This window comes from Poecilia latipinna, unplaced genomic scaffold (assembly GCF_001443285.1).
Source record: "Poecilia latipinna isolate Pla-1442-1.1 unplaced genomic scaffold, P_latipinna-1.0 Scaffold1386, whole genome shotgun sequence".
Taxonomy (NCBI): Eukaryota; Metazoa; Chordata; class Actinopteri; order Cyprinodontiformes; family Poeciliidae; genus Poecilia; species Poecilia latipinna.
The window spans coordinates 1-17,162 of record NW_015114002.1 but is presented as its reverse complement, the minus strand read 5'-3'; the positions used below and the strand labels follow the sequence as shown (position 1 = coordinate 17,162).

At 38.3% G+C, this 17,162-nt stretch overlaps 1 protein-coding gene across 19 annotated transcripts in view; it reads right to left on the bottom strand.

The window, feature by feature from the left end:
• Window positions 1-16,946, bottom strand: part of LOC106962215 (ankyrin-3-like) — a 45,214-nt gene extending 28,268 nt beyond the window's left edge. For 5 of the 19 annotated variants that reach the window (XM_015056482.1, XM_015056487.1, XM_015056484.1 and 2 more), the window contains exons 1-9: window positions 16,825-16,943; window positions 15,892-16,015; window positions 13,247-13,258; window positions 11,780-11,882; window positions 10,066-10,110; window positions 8,721-8,827; window positions 8,292-8,324; window positions 6,159-6,383; window positions 758-912 (exon numbers count right to left, since the gene is read on the bottom strand). In XM_015056482.1, the coding sequence (XP_014911968.1) occupies window positions 758-912; window positions 6,159-6,383; window positions 8,292-8,324; window positions 8,721-8,827; window positions 10,066-10,110; window positions 11,780-11,882; window positions 13,247-13,258; window positions 15,892-16,015; window positions 16,825-16,846 (826 nt within the window). In that variant the 5' untranslated portion in view covers window positions 16,847-16,943. Of the gene's footprint in view, window positions 1-757; window positions 913-6,158; window positions 6,384-8,291; window positions 8,325-8,720; window positions 8,828-10,065; window positions 10,111-11,779; window positions 11,883-13,246; window positions 13,259-15,891; window positions 16,016-16,463; window positions 16,550-16,729; window positions 16,761-16,824 lie in introns of those variants that run through there. The other 14 variants (XM_015056489.1, XM_015056490.1, XM_015056491.1 and 11 more) reach the window with 10 other exon arrangements.
• Window positions 16,947-17,162: the final 216 nt, after the last annotated feature.

The following is a 17,162-nucleotide window of genomic DNA, read 5'->3' as shown; positions in this document are numbered from 1 at the left end:
GGAAAGCAAAGTCCATAGTCCAGTCCGAGAATATCTAACAAGAGTTAAACATTTATGTTCACAGACACTCTCCAGCCAATCGAACTTGGTGTGAGCTAACTACCAAAGAAGAATAGGCAAAAAGTTTCAACATGTGCAAAGCTGATGGAGTCTGGTCATTCTTAGTTAATACTTAGTTAACTTAGTTAATACTATGTAGGTAGTAGTAGGTTAACAGTATTAACCTAGTTAAAACTATGAAGAGGTTGGCTAAATGATGGATTGAATTTCAAGTTCAAAGGTTGGACTGTTGTTTTATAACCTAACCGTGTTTTGTGTATCATAAAAATATATATAAAAAATAAAATATCACATTGAATTGTTTTATAAGGGTCAGACGCAGTGGTAGATTTTCATATCGGACAAATGGGTGGGCACTTTACCAGGGTGGCAGTAGAACTATGGATGCACAAGCATCTGATAAAACGATAAAACATAGTGCATGAATCCACTGCACTGCATTTTATACTGTGCCAGAATTTAGATAATTTTCTATATTTTGATTGGTTGGAAGGAGAGGCTTGCCCAGGGAATTATGCAAAGTTTGACACTTTTCATCCAGCAACTCAATGCAGATGTGTTTATTCTATTTATTTTTATCCAATAGCTCTTATATCTGTAGCTTTATCTTCTAGAGGTAGAAATACCAATTATTATGTCTTATTGGCAAGGCAGAGTGGCCGTAGGCTAAGTACAAAATGAGTTGGGTTTGCGTCACCTTCGTCCATCCCGTTGAGGAGCTGATTGAGGTCGCTGGTCTTGCAGTCGTACAAATGTTCCTTCCAGGATTCTCCATTCTCACTGCGCAGTAGGATCAGCTCTCTCTCTTGGCCCCGCATTGAGGCAAAATGTGGGATCTCCACTATCACAGGCCTGGAAGGAGACATGTCAGAAATATACGGATGACTTAATAATACTATCACCTCGCCTTTCACTGAAAAGCAACAATCTAACAAAACCACAAACATATGCATTAGAATTGAAGTTTTGAAGAATTTGATTGAGGCAAAATGGAAAGTAAATATTTAATTTTATTTTTTCCAAAGTGCAGTGTAAAACATAATTTGTAATACAAACATTTGTAGGTTTAAGCAGCATCTCTGTAGAAGCCAAAAATAATATCTGCACAGAGCTGCCATGAAAGAAACATTCGGTGGTGAACGTGATGGTTACGACAACATCACAGACGTGGTTTTGATGATGGCAGTGATGGATAATAGGTCCAACTGGGAACCTGAGGAGTTGATGCGACATTCAGAGCTAATGTAGTGCATGAAATAGAATAAGGGGTGAAAATGAAGGGGGGAAAAAGCTGCACAGCCCATAATGACACAAGACATAATGGTAACAGAAAGGAGTGTAAAGTTTCAGAGGAACACAATATGAGAACTCCTTTATCAAATTTAGAACTCTTCCTGTTTAGACGCTACGAGGAAAGTTCAAGAATTTACCACTTGCTGTTTGGCTCATCATCTTGTTAAGCAGCCGGATTCATAACAAAAATAGAGCAGCAGGATCATGACACATCACCAGGCTTTAAACTATGTGGTGGAGCCACTATGTACGTATATGTACGTAAGGATGGGTGGACAGCACATTTCGACAGTGTGGACATAAAATCTATTTGGGATATCTGATTGGGAGGTTCCTTAAATAAGGAGTGTCCTATTCAACTTCGGCAGAGACCTCCACTTAGGCGGGGAATTAGGAAGATGAAATAATATCTTGAAATAATTTATTAACAACAGAAAACTGAGCACTTTTGTGTTATGCTTTTTGTTGTTTGGAACCTTTTTTTTTAAATATAAAAGTAACATTAACCCAACTATTTTAGTGTGGAAAGCCATACATGAGCTAATGGAGTAGTTCTGCTTTTTAGGTGCTTAGGATATTTTTTTTATGATTCATGTTTTCTAAATTACATTAAAATATCTATATACAGTTGCAGAAAATAAAGTAGAACAAATATACATCGTCTTAATCCCAAATATTTCACAGCAATCTCCATTGACTTGTGGTTGGATGATGATTAGTACATGAACCATTGGGGAAGCCAAATAGCTGAATGGAGCTAATGGAGAGATTCCAATTACACGGTTTCAAAAAACACTCGGTCTGTAGTTTTCAACATAAACTTCCTATTTTCATATTAGATTTTCGATAAACATCCAAATTACTGCACTCAAGAGATAAGTTATGAAAGTGATCCGCTACAACTGCTATTATCACCATCCACTGATGGAGTTTTTCGTGTAATTATGTGAGACAGATGATGCATGGCGGAAGTAGTATCACAGAAATACAAAACCTGCAAAGTTTGATCTTACTAGGATACAAATATAACTTAATTTCTTACTTATTTATTTGCATCAATCAAAAATCTGATGTTTGACTAAACGTGCATTTTTTTTCTGAAAACAAAAAAAAAAATCAATGATATGCAGAAAATCCGATGTTGATTCTGAAGTGATGGAAGTCATGGAAGGCAGAATGGTGCTGGGTTTTGGGGTTAAAAAAAAAAAAAAAAAGTCTCATGCTCAACAAAGCGCAGTCCAGTCCAGACAGCCAATCAAAACCTTCATATTAAGTGAAGTAAACTTCTGAGAGCTTCTAAAATCAAATGTGCCACTCTCTACACTTATTGGCAACCTAGTAATGATGTTTTAAAAGCTTTAATATAAAATCACATTTTATTACAGGAGAAAAGTTTTTTTTTTCTAACAAAATCTCGACTTCCTTCGTTTTTGGCAACTGTTGAATAACCTTGTTTGGGTAACAGGACAAGACTTTACCTTGTTTCCTAGAACATTTCACAAGATTGGCACCTTTAGAGAATATGAGAAATCTTTGACTATTCATCTTTGCATAATCTGTCTAGACAGTCAAATCAGTCCTCACTGTCATGATCCGTGTTTCTGTGTATTTATTTTCAAGGGTTTTCTGTGTTCAGTTTCTGTCCTGCGAGTCTCTGTCTCTGCGTCTTCCCTGTTGATTGTGTCCCAGGTGTGTCTAGTTACCTGATTACCCTCCCTGTGTATTTAAGTCCACCTGTTGTCTCTGTCTCTTGTCAGGTCCTTGTTAAACATATGTCATTTGTTTGCCTGCCATCACAGTAGAACTGTAAAGTCCTGTGTTGGTTTAGCTCTCTTTTTCAGTCCTTAGTTTTTCAGTTGCTACCGGTAATTAGCTGTGTGCTAACTCTCTGCCATGCTGCCTGTTCTGGACTGTTGAGCTTTCTTCATTAAATTTATCATCATCTTTATCACAACCTGGGCCTCTGCGTCTCTCCTCACCACCACACGACACTCACATTTACTCTTTTTTTCTTCAGCTCACGACAGGTTTTCAATATATTTTTTATCTGGGTAGTGACACTGTCATGGAAAAAGTTGGATTTTATGTCTGGATAATCATCCTTTAAACTGTCCTTGTATTTCAAAGAGTTGATGATCATGACATGCACTGCAACACAATTCCCAAAGCGCTTTAGGAAGAAACAATCCCATAGCATCATCCACAAATTCACCCCCGCCTGGAGTATTTGTTCCCAAAAAAACACAAAACGTAATCTTCAAAAACCAAAGCACACACTTCCAGTTAAATTCCAGCCAGAGTTTCGAAAACTCTAGACGTTTACATTTATTGTGACAGAACAGAAAAGGCTTTACCATGGCATCCCTTCCGAAAACTGGTTAGCATGCAGTGTCTAATGGTTATTCAAACTAATAAGTGACCCATTTTTTTAAAAACTTAACCTCGCTTTCCATTATCCTTCACATGGCTTTTCATTCAACCTTATTTGCTGCAGCTACAGATTTTAAATATAACTCTGTGTAGAAAATAAGATGACTTGCCATTTTCTCATAACCATTTGCTGACGTATGAGGATCAACTCAAATCTGCCTTATTTAATGAAAGATTTTCTTGTCCTTCCACTTTTTTTCTATCCGTTAAGTAAGTACATTCAAAATGGAAAGTTGTCTGTTTTTCTACGTGGGACTTGGGTGCTAAAATAATAAAAAAAATAAAAATAAAAAAAAACACCTCTATTTTAAAGCTTTTTTCCACATCTTTACAAGGGATGCCAATAAGTGTGGCAGGTGCCGTAGAATGAAGTGGTCACAAATCAACAGCAATGAAGTCAAAGCTACAATGTGTAGTTTTAGGAAGAATGTCAGTTATGAAAAAAAAAAGTATAAATCAAGACCATCTCCATGTGATGCTGCTACGGCTGTAAAAAAAAAAAAAAAAAACTTTGCGGTGCCGTAACTAAATCTCTTCCCAAAACTACATGGAAATCATATAAAGCTAACAACCTTATAAACTGAAGTCAACAAAGATGGGCAACAGAATCCTTCAGCATGGATCAGCCTCAATATGTCATTTCCTTGGGGGTAGGTTGGAGGCAGGGGAGAAAAGGTGAAGGGAGCTATGGTATGCTTGGTTCCTACCCAACAAATCTAGTTCCTCTGGGTCCCAGCTGTAGCACGGGACTAACCAGGCTCTCGCCTTCATTAAGGACTGGCAGCTTTCTGGGAAGATGGAGCTTACTGTGTCCACAAGATAATGAAACAAACATTTATACAAAACACACACTCACAAAGTCAACGGCTTCTTTGGGTACATTTCGCCCCTTCGCCGTTTCACACTTGTGCAGCGTTTTTAATCGTCTTGTCCCCAACTTTTCAGGGTACAAAATATCAACATCTGTCATTTGAGGTTTTGGACTTTCTCGCCAGACTTGTTGATGCTTGGTACCCACATAAGTAGTTATTATTTTAAATTTACTGTAAGAAAATGTAGCGTGTGATGTCAATTCAATATTTCACTGAGGAGTTTGATTAGATCATTCTAGGATAATCTGAGCTCATAATCTCTCATATTTCCTAAGCTTCAGAAAATATGGAATACAATTACACTAAATTTAAGATTTGAGTATTTACCCATTTTTTCCCATAATTTGTAAAAAAAAAAAAAACCCTCAATACTAAGAAAAATTGGCCCACAATTGTTAAACTCCATGGCTATTAAGTAGAAAAGGGAAGTGAAATCGGCGAAGGGGCAAGTTGACCCTGAACCAGCTTCTTCTTTAGGTTACACAATATCAGAGCTGTGTGAAGTTGTGTGGAAGATGAAATATGACATAAAATAACACAAAATTTGCAGCAATGTGGCTTCATTATTATGCCCGAGCAAATTAAAAATACTCGACACATTAGTTGACGTTTTTAAAGTGGCCAATTCAGCAGCACCATTCCTAGTGTTTTACTTGCATTGGATTTTTTTGAACAGGTGAACAATGTGCTTTTCAGGTAATGGAAAGTTGTACGTATGGATTGGATACGTGGGTTCACAAATTTCTTTCAGATATCTTGTCTGATTTCTTTTTATTTTCCCATGATATCGCAGAAGGAAACAGTTTGAAATGCGTCCTATTTAACTCAGATGTGATGAATTAACCTTAGTATATAAATGACATAATCAGATACAGTATTCCAGGATTTTATATATATATATATATATATAGTAATCATAACTGGGGAATATTCTATCGCATTAATGTTCACAACAAATTGTCGGCGTTTACATAAGTTTTTCTTACATGCTGATGTTAATAGTTTGAACAGGAAAATACGTTAAATGTTTATGTCATAAATTATGCTTAAGAATAATGTTTTGATTTTATAATTGGAAGCAGTTGTGTAGTTAAGGGATACTACAGAGAATGCATCTAATGGAACAATTTTAGTTGCAAAATTAGAAACTTCAAAGGAAAAAAAAGTGAATATCTCTGATAAGCTGAAAACAAATTTATTAAAAACCTTATGATCATCAATAGTTTTCCAGGACCTCCTGGAAAACTATTGATGATCTCTATTTTCAAACTCACTATTCTATTTCTGAACATGAGGTTTAAGAATCGGCACACATCCAAATTCAAAGTATGCACACACACCCACACACACCGAAAAACAATCTCAGATAGCTACAAATGGGGATGTAACAAGCAGAATGAAGAATGTTTTTTTTTTTTTTAAATAAATAAATAAAAAATAAAAAATTCTATAATCAGCAGTGGAAAGATCAGACATATTTAAAGATAAAAAATGCAGGCCTACCCTAAGAACTGAGCCCCAGCCGGTCCAACCTCCACCAGTCTGCTCGCCAGGCCTTCTCCTTCCACCATCGGAGGAGGGGAGGCCAACTTGTGCCTCTTGACTAGACGACAAGTGATCCTGGTGGGTGCCGTGCACTTTCTCGGCGGGATGATGATCTGCATGCCGTTGTGGCGACTTCCCCTCATGGAGCCGCCTCTGGCGTCAACCATGAAGCTGACCAGGAACCTGGATGAGGGCGTAAAAAGGAGAAGGAAATAGGAGAGGAGGAATAGACAGAAGCAGAGCAAGAAACAAGGAGAGAATATATGCACAGGGATGAAAGAAGTAAAATCCATGTTGTTTTAAGTGTAGTGCTGATGAGGAGAGAAATTGTCGTTAAGGTGAGGTCGTGTCCCATGCTGCGATCTTATTAAAACACTGACAGTAAGTGTGAGGAAAACGGTAAAGAGAACAAAAATGCGAGAGGGGTTCTATGTTGGCTGGAACTGACGTAAGAAAAGGACAACACGGATGGAGACATTAAACCTACACTTAGCGGCCACTTTATTAGGGACACCTTCTCAATTACCTTCTTAAACACAGATGGGAACTCAAATCAGGCTTCAGTCCTGTCAGGTAAGCTCAAGAGAAATTTTCCACAGGCTCATCAAAGTAGGACAATAAGAGATTGGAAACTCATCTTAGAACTACTTCGAGCAGGACAATGGGTCGTGTCACAAGGCTCAAATCACCTCAAACTGGCTTCTTGAACTTGACAATGAGTTCATTGTACTCCAGTGACCTCCAAACACACCAGTAAGAGTTGTGCTTGGAGGCTGAGTGCAACAAAGCAATATTGGGACGTGGTGGAACGGAAGACTCTCTTCATGGATGCGACGTAGATAAACCTGCAGAAATTGAATAATGGCATTATATAAATATGGACCAGTTCGATCTATTCCACAAAGAATGAAGGGAGTTCTGAAGTAAAAAAAAAAAAAAAAAAGAGGGTCCAGCCTTGCACCGGTGAAGTGTTACTAATGAAGTGACCAGTAAGTGTATTTTAAAATTATAGCAGTTATTTTTGTTTAAGCTGCCAACACAGGAGCCTCTGGTGTTTTTTTGTGTGTTTTTCTCACACCAGGAAGTTAATTATTTCTGTCCCTAACTCACCAAAAAAGCTTACACTCACACAAACCCAAATCATGCAACATGGGATCTGAAATGTCATGTTAGTTTGAATTGTTTGTTGTTACATAAAAGAGCAATTTATTCTCAGTTTTACCAATAAGAGATGCACAAAATCAATCGACGAGAGATCGGGAGGTCAAATACAGACAGATCTGATTTGTTTTCTCTTTTTAGTAAATGCATCTAAAAGGCACGATCGGTGCATCTTCACTTTGCATCCAGTAAAAGTATAGATCTCTTCCGGCTATGCTTATTTCAATCTAGATGTTTCTGAGCCAGAAGCTTCAAATCAGATGCATAAATTAAATGATCAAAGCAAGTGACTGCCTCCATAAAAGCATTCATTTTAGAAGGTTGTTTGTCTTGAGAAAGATTCTTGAGTGGAAACTATTTTTTGGTGGTTCCCAGAATTCTTAGCAATGGGCAATTTAGCCAATTCACCTAAAATGTAGACTAACAGCAACTAAATTTCAGACTCTACTGACCTTAGTAGGCATTATAATAGCTACAGTTTAACCAGTCAAAAAGAGCATATCATAAAAGACATCATCACCTCACTGACTGGTCAAATTTCATCCACCTCATTGTGAAAAACTGATACAAAGGGGAGATAAAATGGGGGAATCCTGATGCAACATGTTGTCCATCTGACTTCTCCTAGTTTTTAGCTAAAACATCCCTTCTTAGTTTCTGTTGAGAAAGATAACATAAAGACCATGACAGCATGTACAAGAAAATCCTAAAGAATTTAACATTTTAAAACCACATTCAGCCTATTTTTTTTTTTAAACAGTCACTCAGATCGGTTAGAAAATGAAAACGAAAGGACAAAAACACATCTAGCTCTCGCCTTGTGTCAAGAGTTTAACGTCAATTGATGAGTGAGGAGGACAAAGACAGATGTTATGAGTGAACTGAGAGGGGAAAGGTGTGACAGAGGGCAACCAATCACAGTCAAATCACCTGCTGTCGTACTGCGGGAGCGGAGAGGAAAAACTGCAGGATGGACGACAAAGTAACGCAAGGAGGAATAAGTCAAAAACAGAGCTTTAACACTGTAAAAAAAAAATCTTAAAAATATGTTTGAAACTTTGGGATTATTCATCAAATGCAGAAAATTTCCCAAAATGTCAAATGTTTTTTTTTTTTTTTCAGTTGCAGCTCCATCGTGGCTGAAGTACAGACATGCTAAAGGCTGAAGGGAGACAAAATTGTAAAAAAAAAAAAAAATCTGGAAGACAAACTGCAAAACAGGCAGGCAGGGACCAATCCGCCACCTTATCCCTTCTTTCTACCTTTGTCTTCATCTTCATGGTTAGATGGAGACAACAGACATCTGCTCCCTCCTTTCTTCTCCTGTATTTATCCATTCTTCATTTCAAACATGCTTACCCAGAATGCACCGGTGAGGAGACGAGGTTGACATTATCCAGGTGGTCCGCAGTCCAGCTGTACCTCCTCAGAGAGTCGTTGTCAGCGTCCTTCGTCATCAACAGATGCTGCAAAGCCGAGAACAATTATTATCAAGAATTGACTATTTGCCATCTGGCAAAGAACTTTTAACATTTCTTTCTATAAAATGGAAATAAAGTGCCTTGGAAAAAATTGAACAACCCATAACTTTTCTGCATTTTGTCAGGTTGCAACAACAAAGGAACAGAAATGTGTTTTATTTGGAATTTATATTTGGGGTCAATAAAAACAGTACTTGTTTTTTTGTTGTTTTTTTTCACAGGTGAGTGTCTGAAAAGTGTGGCGTGAAGACTGAATTTTTTTTTTTTTTTGCAAAACAGCTCAAACTGTCAGAAAGGATGAGGACCGTCTGTCAACATCAGATCTGCCACAGATTTTCAGGTGCTTTGATCTAAGCCGTCCCACTGCAGCTCTGGCTGTACATTTAGGGCTGTCTGTCCTGCTGGAAGCTGAATAAACACTTGTCTGGCCTGTCAGCTTAGCTAGCTTTTTGTTTGGCCATATTCTTTCTATTTTCATGTGATGGATTGTCGGAGCTCTATGAGAAATCATTTCTTGGACTGCATGATGCTGTTTGTCCACTAATGTTCTCCAACTGAGGTCTTCACAGAACTACGTAGAATGTAAAACATTCATAGTGTTTACATTTTGACAGGACATTCATTCTAAAATATTTTTGTGATTCCGATGAAGCGGTGACCGCAGTGCTTTCAGCTTCAAAACCAGAGTATGAATACATAAATAGAAATAAATAAGTATCTATCAGCCTAATGCAGTATGTAAAATATGACTAAACATGCGAAGCTGGATATGAAAAAACTGAAACACAGCTGAAGAAGATGGTGAGGAAATTTATTTTGACATTCAAGTTTTACATTATTCCACACCCAAATTAGTAGTTTTTGGTTCAGAATGTAAGGACCAATGGATATATGAATGGAAAAATTTAGTGAGGATGTATTTACCAATTCAATCCAAAAGTCATATCAGCATTACCGGGAAACTGTATTTTCCCAGAGAACATTGATTTTCTGCTAAAGAATTATGCAGAATTATGCTGCACTTTCACCTCCCAGCATTCTTCAGGTGTGCTTCCTTTTTTCTTTTTTTTTTTTAAATACACATGCCAAAATAACTACTATTTTATATTTCTCTCGGATCATAAAAGCCTCTCCTCAGTTTTAGTTAGCGCGTAACATCCATAAGATGGAGCTGTAAGCGAGCAAAAATATTCGGTGTCATGCACGACGATACTGATGTCTACCTTATTGTGATGCTCTACAATGAAAGACCGTTCCTTACAGAGCATCTGGGGCAGCGTGAGGGAGAACAGCATGCTATTATTTCACAGTAGTTGGAGAGAAACACACAAACCAACAGGAATTTCTGTAGAGCTTTTTAAAACGCTAAATGTTTGCTGTTGGAGCCTATGGAGATTCAAACGAATTACTGTCAACATGGACTCTTTGCAAACGGTGTGATCAGTTTAGAACAGAGCACATGCAGTATTGCGCAAAGGTTTTCAGCTACCTATCAACTTTTTTGTCATTTGGTCTACACTAGTATTTTGCCAGATTTTCTAAGAGTTTTCCGTTCGTGTTTGGGAATCGTTCAATTATTCTGGTAATTTGTCCTTAACTTTGACTCAGTTATGTAGGCTCAAACTCGGGGAACAAACCAGTGTTGTTTTGAAAAATGATTTTGCAGCAACATGTCACAAATAAAATCATTTTCAATGAAATAGATTATTGAGAAGTTCATTTGTTCCAATAACTCAATTCAGAAGCCGACATTTCCAAGCCCTTATTATAATTTTCTGTTTACAGCTAACAAAAACACGACTCTTTGGGTTGTACCAGACCAAACAGAGGATGACGATTCAAACACCAATAAATAAAGCAGTTCTTAGGAGCGATTAGCAAAGACCTGGACATGAAGGCTGATGGATTTCTGCTCGCTGTCCGTTTTCCAGAAGAGGACATTAAATTTACAAGACTCCTCACTTCTCATCATCCCCATAAACTTTTTGGAATGCTGCAATCAGGGAAACGTGTCTGAAACGTCAAAATCAGAACCATCTGGCTGCTCCGCGCCTTCCTGCCTCAAGCTGTTTGAATGAGCTGATGTCAACGTTATGCATTTTACATCACTGCGTTGTGTGTAAACTCTTTTTTAACCCATTTGTGTTTTCCATAATCTATTTTTTCAGTTACTTTTTCACTTACAGATACCTGAAAAACACACACATATTTTATTATATGTGTGTGTTTATTATTATTGTTACAGTATACAGTTAAATTATTGGCAGTCAGTCTTTTTTTTCTGTTTATTGAGGTTGTAATAATGCAGAGATTAATCAGAAATCCGACTTAAATCTGCTTGTTTTAAGTTAACCTGTCCTGACCAGAGACAATAAACTTAAGAGAAATAGAGATGTGAAGAGTATTTAAAAAGAAATTGTACTGTCTTTGATGGGTCTATATGTCAGTCGTTCATTCAGGTTTTGAAAAGAAGGAACTCTGAAAGACTTTCTTTAAATCAAGGCCACCATAAAATATTACAAAAACGCCAATTAGTGTTAGCTGAAAACGTTTGTGCCCCACTGCATGTCTTCATTTTTTCTGTGTAGATGTGAAAGATGCGTTTGGTTTTGTAACTTTAACCAGATTCTCGGATGGCAGACAATGGTTATTCCTTCTGTAAAGGGAAGTAGGCCATCAGAGTAATCTATCCTAGATAGAAGACTTAAGGACTGATGTCATGCCCCCTTCTCAGGTGAAATATAACAGGATTTGGTCGACTTTGTGTCGCAGCACCCCCTCAGGTGTAAGAGGATTGGTGAACTGTCTTCCTTTTGGCTCAGCACCAAGCCAGCCCAGCACATTTGGAGACAGAACTGTGTCAGTAGTGACTGTTAACGACCGGCAGATTACTGAGTCACTTTGAAAGGAGTCATGCACAAAGCACAAAGTACATACCGGGTCCTTGGTGGGAGCCAGGATCTCCTCGATCATCATGCTGTCCCGTGTGAAGGAGCTCCGGTTCAACGTGTTGGACCTATCGGAACTGAAGGAACGGAGGCTTGGTGTGGTTGGGGCAGGAGTCACGGATTACCAAGACAACAGTCACAGTGATGAAGAGGGGAAAGGGAGGAGTAGGAGGAGTTGGCAAGGGGTGGAGGGTAAACGGAAAAAACAAAACAAAACAAAAAAAAAACATTAAATGCATGCAGCTTCCAGGAACCTGACTGTCCACAAACAATATATATATATAAAAAAAGAAAATTGAAACGAAGATATAAAGAAAATGTTTTCATTTGTTTGAAGCAACAGAAAAGCAACAATAAGCTCACTATTAGTTAACATTGGTACTACATAGTCAACAAAAGGGTTCATTTTACATTTGTAATCGTCCTCGTGATAAAGACACAGCTGATTCCCGATTGCACTGCCTCTCTGTGTCACGTGTACCAGCTGCGTCCTCACGTTTCCGACAGAGTGCTCGGAGTCTCCGTGTGCCGTGCGGATGGACGTTTATGAGGTAAACAAATAGCATTCCTGAGCAATGACGTGAGAAGCGTTTGCCTGCAACGTCCCGGGAATGATTACGCTAATTGGTAATTAGAGAGAGGAAAACCGGATAGACGACTTCCTCCGCTCAGACGAAGGAAGTCGTCTGAGCGGGACTTTGGAAAATTGCACAAACATCATCTTTAAGTGAAGCTAAAAAAAAAAAAAAAGTGAATAAGAGCAGGAGCCTCTCAGAGCTCTGAAGCGTCCACTGCGGGTTTGACAATTGACTTTTGCACAAATGTGTTTCTTATCAGCCACTAGTCCCAGAGTGTAGGAGGTAGTTTTATCTGTACTTGAATTATGCTCTACCACTGCATGACCCCAGTTCACTCAGAAACCTAGTTTTTAACAATGGTAAACATACTTTAGTGGACAGCTTAGTCTTCTCTGAGTATTTTCTTTTTCTTCTTTTGACACGAGTTAAGCATAGAAAGAGCAATGCAAAGAGAGAAATGCTGCTTCAGCTCAAGTCCCTGGAAGCACGATAATGGAAATCTCCACAACAAACCGAAACGATGCAAAGCTCCAACTTTGTGCAAACCTCACAACGACCCAGGCACAGACAAGAACCACAGTCAAACACAAAAGCAAACAGATGATGCTATTAGAAACAGCTGAAACGTAAGAAATTAGATGACAGACCACAAGTACATCCCACAATGTAAAAAAAAAAACACCAAACGACCAGTCAAAAAAAAAAATAATTGGATTAGAAGGTGAAATGCGCAGGAAAACTTCAATATCTCAGAACAGGTGATCATTATTCTAACAGAGACTGGGATCCGAGGGAAGGGGAAAGGGTGAGGCAGGGTGGTGGTGGAGGTATAGGGGTGGGGGTGGGGGGAAGGGGCCTCGTCATGCTGAGAGCCTTACCTGGCTTTGGTACTAACAATTAGAGCGGACATGAGGAGAGAATAAAACATCATGAAGAAAACAGAGGAGGGAAAGAAGAGATGCAAAGAGAAGCAGGAGCAGAGACGCAGAATGAAGCTGACTTGAAAAAGGGGAAAGTGCTCCGTTTATAACTCATCTACAAACTGATTTCATTTCAGAGTGTTATTTATGAGGTATTTTAGATGTTAGGGTTAAAATAAATATAATCTGCCTAATTCATCAATTAAGCACGCAGTGAGTATGAACATGTACCATAAATAGTTTTTTTCTGAGGGAAGTTAGACATTAGAGCAAACGAAACCTTAAATATGTGGTATCATCTTGAAACAAACATTGCAAGAGAAGATATCAGGTAAAAATAACAATGGCACATTTTATTTTCTTTTATTTCAATTTTCATTAAGTCAAATTACTGTAGCTGTGTTACAAAAAAAAAATCGATGTTGCAGCTCTAATTTTTAGAGGTGCACGTAGTTTTCCCACTGACAGCTGAATGACTGCATCTAGCTTCAGTTTATTTAATTACCTCTGCTTTTTATTTGTTTGAATTAGCATTTTATTGCGACTCTCTACAATTTATGTGCCATGTCTAAATTATAATGTAAATCTTTTATGTCATTTTTTTTCTTGAATGTCATTTTTCAATTCAAGGGTTTCAATAACTCCAATGTTAAACAGCCGTTCCTTTTCCTGGCAAAGCATCAACATTTAATATAACATGATCAATATACACAGTTCTGAAATGGTACTGCAGCTTTAGTAGCAAGACATTTGACGTATTTGTGGGTGCTAGTAAAAGTTGTTTAATTCATTTACCTTTTAATAAATGATCGTCTAGTAAAACTGCCAAAGCAGGATGACAAACAAAAAGCCCAGTCAGTTAAACTAGTTGTAAACTAAATTGATTAAACACACTCAGACAGTGTGTGCTTCAGGCCTTCTGAATTGAACATGTTTCTAATTTCCTATGGCTCGCTGTTCGTTTATGTCACTCCTCAGATATTTAATAGTCCCTCCCTTTGCAGTATGTTGCACAATTGTCAATGTTTTCAAAAGAGAATAAAGTTCAACAGAATGAACTTTAAACTGCAAAAACTCCCCCTGCTGTGATTTCTCTAAAGAATTTGATAAGGAAATTATCAGGATTTAGTTTTTGCTGAAGAGTTTGTCTATGCAAATAGCCTTTGTCCAAAATAATAAATCAAGAAATAACTTTATTCGAAAGAATAAATCTACCTGTATCATGCAGCTACTTTTTTTTTAAAATCTTACAAGTAAGATTTTAGAACGCTTCACCAACTCAAAGTGTGATTATTTCCAAAATATTGCAAAAAAAACCCCAATTTTTTCCACAGACATTGACTTTGAATAGCAGACAGCAGATCACAGAGGAGAAGCAGCCAGTTTTCTTATTTGCTCAAAGACTTAATTCCAACTAAATCCCAAACCTCAACGCACTTGACAGAAAAAAAAAAAAAAAAAAAAAAAAAAAAAAAAACCGGGGGGAAAAATTTTTTTTTGTGTTTGTGTCCCTTTAAAGCCAAGTCAGTGGTTCATTGTAGAGATGCAGTGAAAGTTCAATGATTGCACCATTTCTATTTTAGCATATTTCTGTTGTAGCTGAACGAACTGAATCAGTTTCAGCAGTGTGTGCAGTAGACATATTGGTCTGTTTTGGTGAGGTTTTCATTGGTTCTTGATTGTCAAAACAAGTTCTTGCATATTCAAAACTTTGATCGTTGCAATTCTCTCCCTGGCTGTTGATGTTATTGCTAAAATAGATGCACGCAACCACTTAGACAATCGCAGAAAAAGCTATATATGAAAATTTAATTATCTATCAAGATTTTTTTTACAAGTTTTCCTGTTTTATTTTATTCAGGCTCAGCATACGTGGAAACTTTAAAAAAAAATGTGTGGAAAAAAAAAGTAAGCAAACAGTAGCCAAAGGATGCAGAAGAGTGATGACATTATATTAGAAAAGCTCAACTTGGGTTTGAGGAGCAGGCAGTCAGATGTTATTCTGAGGCAGAATCTTTGAGACTTAACAAACCGGCACCATTACCAGGGATTCCAAAGGTCTCTATCGTAAGTTAAATCTTCCTGTAACTTATCAGAGTGGAAATCGGTCATTCAAAAAATTAAAATGTGACCAACATTTAGGCTACATTGTGATTTTTGCTCCCCTTTCTAGCTGGCACTGACAGGCGTCAACCTCCTATTTCACCAGAATACTTTATCAGAGCGCTCCTAAGTAATTGTGCAAATCTCATGTTTTTTTCTGCATAATCATACCCTGTTTTACTAGTAAGAGTTTAACTGTTTTACAGAAATGTAAATTTTAGGGACAGTTTTTGTGACACGGTTGTGCGGCCAGTCAAAACAAAAAACCAAAGAGCATCTGCATGGCAACAGACATTTTTGATGTTATATGCTGACTGCATGCCTCCATTAGATAAAATACTCAGTCAATATATCTCATTAAAAAAAAATAATAATGTAACTATCTTAACATTTGTATAGCCTTTCTGGCACTTTATATACCCTTTGCACAGGAGCACAAACAAAGTTAGCATTAGACTCATCAAAGAGTTTTTGCCGTTTTGTGTTGCAGTGAGCCTTACCTCTGCGACCGTGCACCAACGCTGAAGCCCATGTAGCCTTCCTGTGGGAGCGAGTCATCACCAAGTTCGCGAAGGTCGTGAGGGGCCAGATATTTATCTGTATCCCCCGTCATTGCATCATCACCTGAACGATGGAAACACACAAAACGGAAATTAGTTGTTTTTTTTGTAGAAAAAGACTCAAAAATGGTTCACATTCCCTGTAGCCCTTAGGGAATAAGTAGAAAATTCTCATTGTTTGTTTGTTTGTTTTTTCTTTCATTCATGTAGAAACACAAACTCATTTGGACGTGTCAATCAATGCATCCTCTGCCCAGGGGCTGTTTTCCAGTTTAACTTTGGTCCAACGTCCCTCTCAGTTAAAAGTCATCATCGAAGAGCAGTTTAACACTTGTTGGAATCCAAATAAAAGCAAAAACAAGTTAAAAAGCATTTTGAAGGTGGCTTCTGGCAAACAAAAATAGCTTTGCGTCATCACTTTAAACACACTACAGACACAAAAAAAATAAGTTGAGGACTTAGAACATACTTTAAAGGTGAGCAGTAAATTTGTTAGTAGCGTGTGTTATTACCCTCAGAGGTACTGTAGACCTAAACCTACTGATGAGCCGCTGGCTGCACAGCTGAAGCGAGAGGAGGCAAGTGCATGCAAGCGGAGAGACGAAAAGAAAGAAAAGGAAGGCATTCCAGCAACAACAAAGCAACAGAGACGCCCCCTTCCCTCCATCTTTCTGTGTCCCATCACACCCCCACTGCTGCTACAACACCCTTCCCCCTTTGGAGTCCCCGCCCCCCTCACCCACCCACCCTCCGGCAACACACGGGATACTTCACAGACCCCCATCTGGCCACATTCCAACCCATTCTCCAGGATTCGCTTTGCGTTTAGCTCCAACAAGAGCAAAGTCCCCTCAGCAAAGAACCCACACTCACGTCCTGCCTTGAAGCAATTCATTAAGCCACAAGTTCACTCCCAGGCTTTTCCTTCGGACTAGCTTTTCCTCAACTCGTAACCTCGTCTGCTCCGGCATTAACTGTCTATCTCTGTTTTAGAGGCCGGCACTCACGCCAACAGATCGTCTTTCTCCCGCCTACCAGCTCTGCTCCTGGATTATCCAGACTGTGTTTGTGTGTGTCTCTCTGTGTGTGTATGATTTTCCGAGCACACACCTACGGCTCCCTGCAGCACAGACTTAGTCAGGGGGTTGAGGGGTTGGGGGGGGGGGGGGGCTTTTGGGCCTCCTTGATTTTCTCAAAGTTAAAAATTTTTT